At 50.1% G+C, this 4,082-nt stretch overlaps 1 protein-coding gene across 1 annotated transcript in view; it reads right to left on the minus strand.

Moving 5' to 3' along the window:
- PRKAR2A (protein kinase cAMP-dependent type II regulatory subunit alpha) overlaps positions 1-3,900 on the minus strand; it is a 56,824-nt gene extending 52,924 nt beyond the window's left edge. Inside the window, exon 1 of the mRNA XM_080606795.1 lies at positions 3,460-3,900. Coding sequence (XP_080462921.1) covers positions 3,460-3,712 — 253 coding nt within the window. The 5' untranslated portion in view covers positions 3,713-3,900. The remainder of the gene's footprint in view (positions 1-3,459) is intronic.
- Positions 3,901-4,082: the final 182 nt, after the last annotated feature.

The raw sequence follows: 4,082 nt of genomic DNA on the forward strand, positions 1-4,082 counted from the left end.
CACTTGCAATAAGCCATGAATCTGAATCACATCTGAGAAGCTGAACTGCCCTTCACAAGAGCCACTATTCTCTCCTTATTCCATCCTCCAAAATTCTTACCATCTGATTTCTGTAATTCAATAAAATTTCCTTGAATTATTTCAGGAAAACATCAAAGACTTATGCCTGACCTGTAAATCAATGTAGGCACTACATACATTCGTTGTGATTGAACTAACACAATAATTCCTCAGGAATTCCACAGGACACATCATCCAAGACCAGAATAAGAAATCATCAGCAAATGATGCTCACAATTAAGAACGGTAGTATGTAATCCGAAACTGGTTTAAATTAACATTAAGCACTTCTGTTGGCAATTAAGAAGACAGTGATTTCAAAGACGGACTTAACTCTTACTCAGTATCACTTCCAAGATCTAATGATGTAAAAGAGCACGCTTCCATACTTCCTTCTGGGCCCCTTCTGCTCAGACATCCTATTGATGTTTTAAAGATGACATTTAGCAAACCCTTGAATTTGTATTGAGAAGCGCTGTGCAGAACTGAACAGCATCTTTTTACCTGTTCACTCTTATTCATATGCACCATTTTCCTTCATAACAATAGAGCACACAGAAGAGGATTATTTCACAAGCAGTATGTAAGAAGCGTTCTCTTCTGCTCAGGGAGCAGCTGAAAAGCACATGACATTTTCTCCAATATCAAGGTGAAACCCCAGGGAAGAAAAAAAAAAATGGAATTTGCACTAAATAATTATCATTAGTTAAAATGTCTGAGTTGCTCAAGTTAGTACATATCTCAATACTGTTTTAGTTCCACTGTTGGTTACGCTTAATATCCCCAAGAAGAAACACAGTGTTCTTCTTCTTTTATTTTAATTAACTACCACCCCAACTGAGGAGACCAAATGGAAAGTTAACGGAGCAGCACCCTGCACCTTCGTGCAACTGCCTTAACTGCCCGGGAAGGAAAGCTGCCTCGTTTCCCTCAGGTTTGTCACTCACAAATGGAAAGCCATTTCTGTGGCTTTCATTTCAGGGCCTTAAGGCATCCATTCAGAGCTTGCCTGTTACAACGGGAAGTGTCACGGTCAAGGACACTTCGTGAGAATACGTACCCATCCTTGGCTACATTCTCAGCCTGGTTTTTGAAGTTGTCACTTTGATTCGTGTAACTGCAAAATTGACAGGTCGATAGAGTTGGGAACAGACTCAAACACAAAGGCTCTGAGGAAAGCTTCGTATGCATCAACGCTGCCACAGCCCAACAGCCAAAGACTTCTGAAGGTTTTTTTTTTCCCTCCACTGTCATCATCACCTTTCCACACGTTCCTTACACCCCTCTCTGCGGAACAGCCACATCCAGATGTCTTCTTGCTCATATACACAAAAAGGACACAGAACAGAGATGAAACTCCAGGAGGTCCAGAGAATAAACATAAACCTGGAAGTAATTTCTTAAGTGCCACAAAAGAATGCAAGTCTTTTTTGTGGTCTAGTTAGTGTCGCTGACTCCACTGATGTTGAGCCACTATGGCAGAAAGGGGACCACTGGTACCACTATGGCTACACGAAGACATTTGCCACGCTGTTAACTCCAACAGCCCAGAGCTTACTCTGATTTTAAGTTATTTTTCCCTTTTATTACGACTTGCACTCAAAACATATGAAAAAACACAACTTATCCAAAATGTTCCCTAACTCTTAGCATGCAGACGCAGTCTAGTGAGATACTCAGATTTAGTATTATGCTGGAAGTAGAAACATGAAGACAACCACATTACTTGTGCAGACATCTTTCATACAGCCAACATACATAACTAGCTTACTTATTTAAATTACCTTTAAATTTTCTTAACGTAGTATTTTACAGAAGTACCAATTTCATCATTATATTTAGAAATGCCCATGGAAGCATTCTTAAAACATCCATTTGACCTATCTTTGCAACTTGAAGCTGATAGTGTTGGCCCATGAAAACAAAATGAAATTAATTGAATCTTTCCTAAGTTGTCCAGGATGAAAAAATGCATGGTGTTAGAGCCTGTCCAGTGGGATTATCTGTGACTTTTTCGGTTTGTGTGTTTTATCTATCTTTAGAAATGATCCTTTAAATACTGAGCAGTCTGTAAGTACACAGGATCTGGTCTCCCATAACAATATAGAAGTATTTTCCTGTAAAGTTCACAGAGGGCAGAGATATCAGAACCTCCAACTTCATCATTTTCTAGTTAACAAGGTCTTCCATGACAACAGTTATGACAGAAGTCTGAAAGAACACATAGCCTTGGTTGATCATCCCACACTCTGTTAAACACTGTGGAAATTGTTTCCTTGACCCTACAGAGAGGCTCTTGCCTGCTGTTAACTAGAACACGGGACTATTCCTTCCCCAGGTCGTTGGAACAGCGTGTTTTCGCAGATAAGGAGCAAGCCAGCACCCACTGACAGTGCCACCTGCCTCCAGGGCTCTGACCAGCACAAGTGACACCGGGCGGTTTTGTTAGTTTTCCCTCTAAGACAGAAAGATGACAAGCAGAAACTTGAACCAAAGGAACCACTTTTCAGCTTTGGACAGCCTCACCACATAAGGCTGTATTTGAGAGCTGTTTAGCACCATAAAGTTTATAGATTTCCATCTGAAAACATTTAACATCCAGAGAACTGCTTCAGCTGCAGTTGCCAACATTCTCCAGGAAAACATTACACTTACTTCCCAGGAGAAGACCTTTCAAAGCCTACAACAGGCTAAGCTGATCGCGGAATAAAGTTGCCTTCAATGACCTTAAAAATAAATAAATAAAACACAGAAACCTTTGTTCGCGTTATAGGTCGAGGGCATAAGACCTTCACTTGAAGTTTAGGGAAAGCACACCTTATCCCCTCTTCCCCTCTAAGTTACCTTCTAACAAGGAGAGGCTATTCGGAGAGCGTTTAGGAACCGCGCTCCCAAATCCTGGGGTTGCCAAGAGGTACCGCTCACCGACAGCTCAGGTAACTTCTCGCACCGAGGCTCAGGCAGAGCCCGAACTGCGCGCAGGGCGCGTGGCAGAGCGCAGTGCGTGTGGAGGGAGCGAAAATGGAAGTACCACGGGAGGCGAGGCAAGGCCCGCGGGGAGGCACCTCCGCTACCTGATGGAGCTACAGCCGGGAGCAGCGGGCGGCCGGCTTGGAATTTCGGCTGTCCGGCAAGGTGCGAGGTTATTCCAGCGCCCCACGACAGCGCCCTGAAGCACAACGAGGAGCCCGCTCCGTCCCCAGCCGCCGAGGGCACGCTCACCGCGGCGACCGAGCGGCAGCGACACCCGACAGTCGCGACAGAGCTCGCCCGTCGCCTCACCGCACCGGCACGGGGTTCGCTCACCGGGAAGGGCCGCGCCGGTTACCGGGCGGTGCGTTGGGGGGGGCCGGGGGGGACGGGGGGGGAAGGACGGGGACACCTCCCCGGGGGGCTTACGCTCGAAGTCGGAGTCGTCGTCGTCGTCGCCGCGGTCGGGCTCCTCCTCGCCGTTGGACTCGGTCTGCATGGGCTCCCCGTCGAAGCTGACCACCCTGCGGCCGCCGCCGGCCGCCTCCCGCTCGCGGGCATCCCGCAGGCGGGTGAAGTACTCGGCGGCGAAACCGACCAGGTCGGCCGGCCGGTGCCGCAGCACCTCCACGGTGTAACCCTGCAGCAGCTCGGTCAGGCCCGGCGGGATCTCGATGCTCATGGTGCCGGCGGCGGGGGGAGGAGGAAGAGGAGGAGGAGGAGGACGACGAGGAGGAGGAGAAGGCCGCCGCCCCGCAGCCGGTTGTGACGGTGGCGGGCTCCGGGCCTCCCTCGGCGGGCGCCGCCTGACTCCCGCCGCTCCGGTCACACACACACGGGGGGGGCCGGGCCGCGGCGGCAGCTCCCCGGGCTGCGCAGGCGCTGCAGCGGGCGCCGAGCCAGCATGGAGGCGGGCGGCCGCGCGCAGGCGCCGGGACGCTGAGGGGAGCGGCTCCCCCCCGGCCGGTCCCCGCCTCGCCTGAGGGAGGGGAACCGCGGGGCGCTGGGGTGTGCGGTCCCGGTGCCCCTCAGGTGCCCCCCGCAGCGGGATC

This window comes from Anser brachyrhynchus (genome assembly GCF_964034855.1).
Source record: "Anser brachyrhynchus genome assembly, chromosome: 10".
NCBI classification, from domain to species: domain Eukaryota; kingdom Metazoa; phylum Chordata; class Aves; order Anseriformes; family Anatidae; genus Anser; species Anser brachyrhynchus.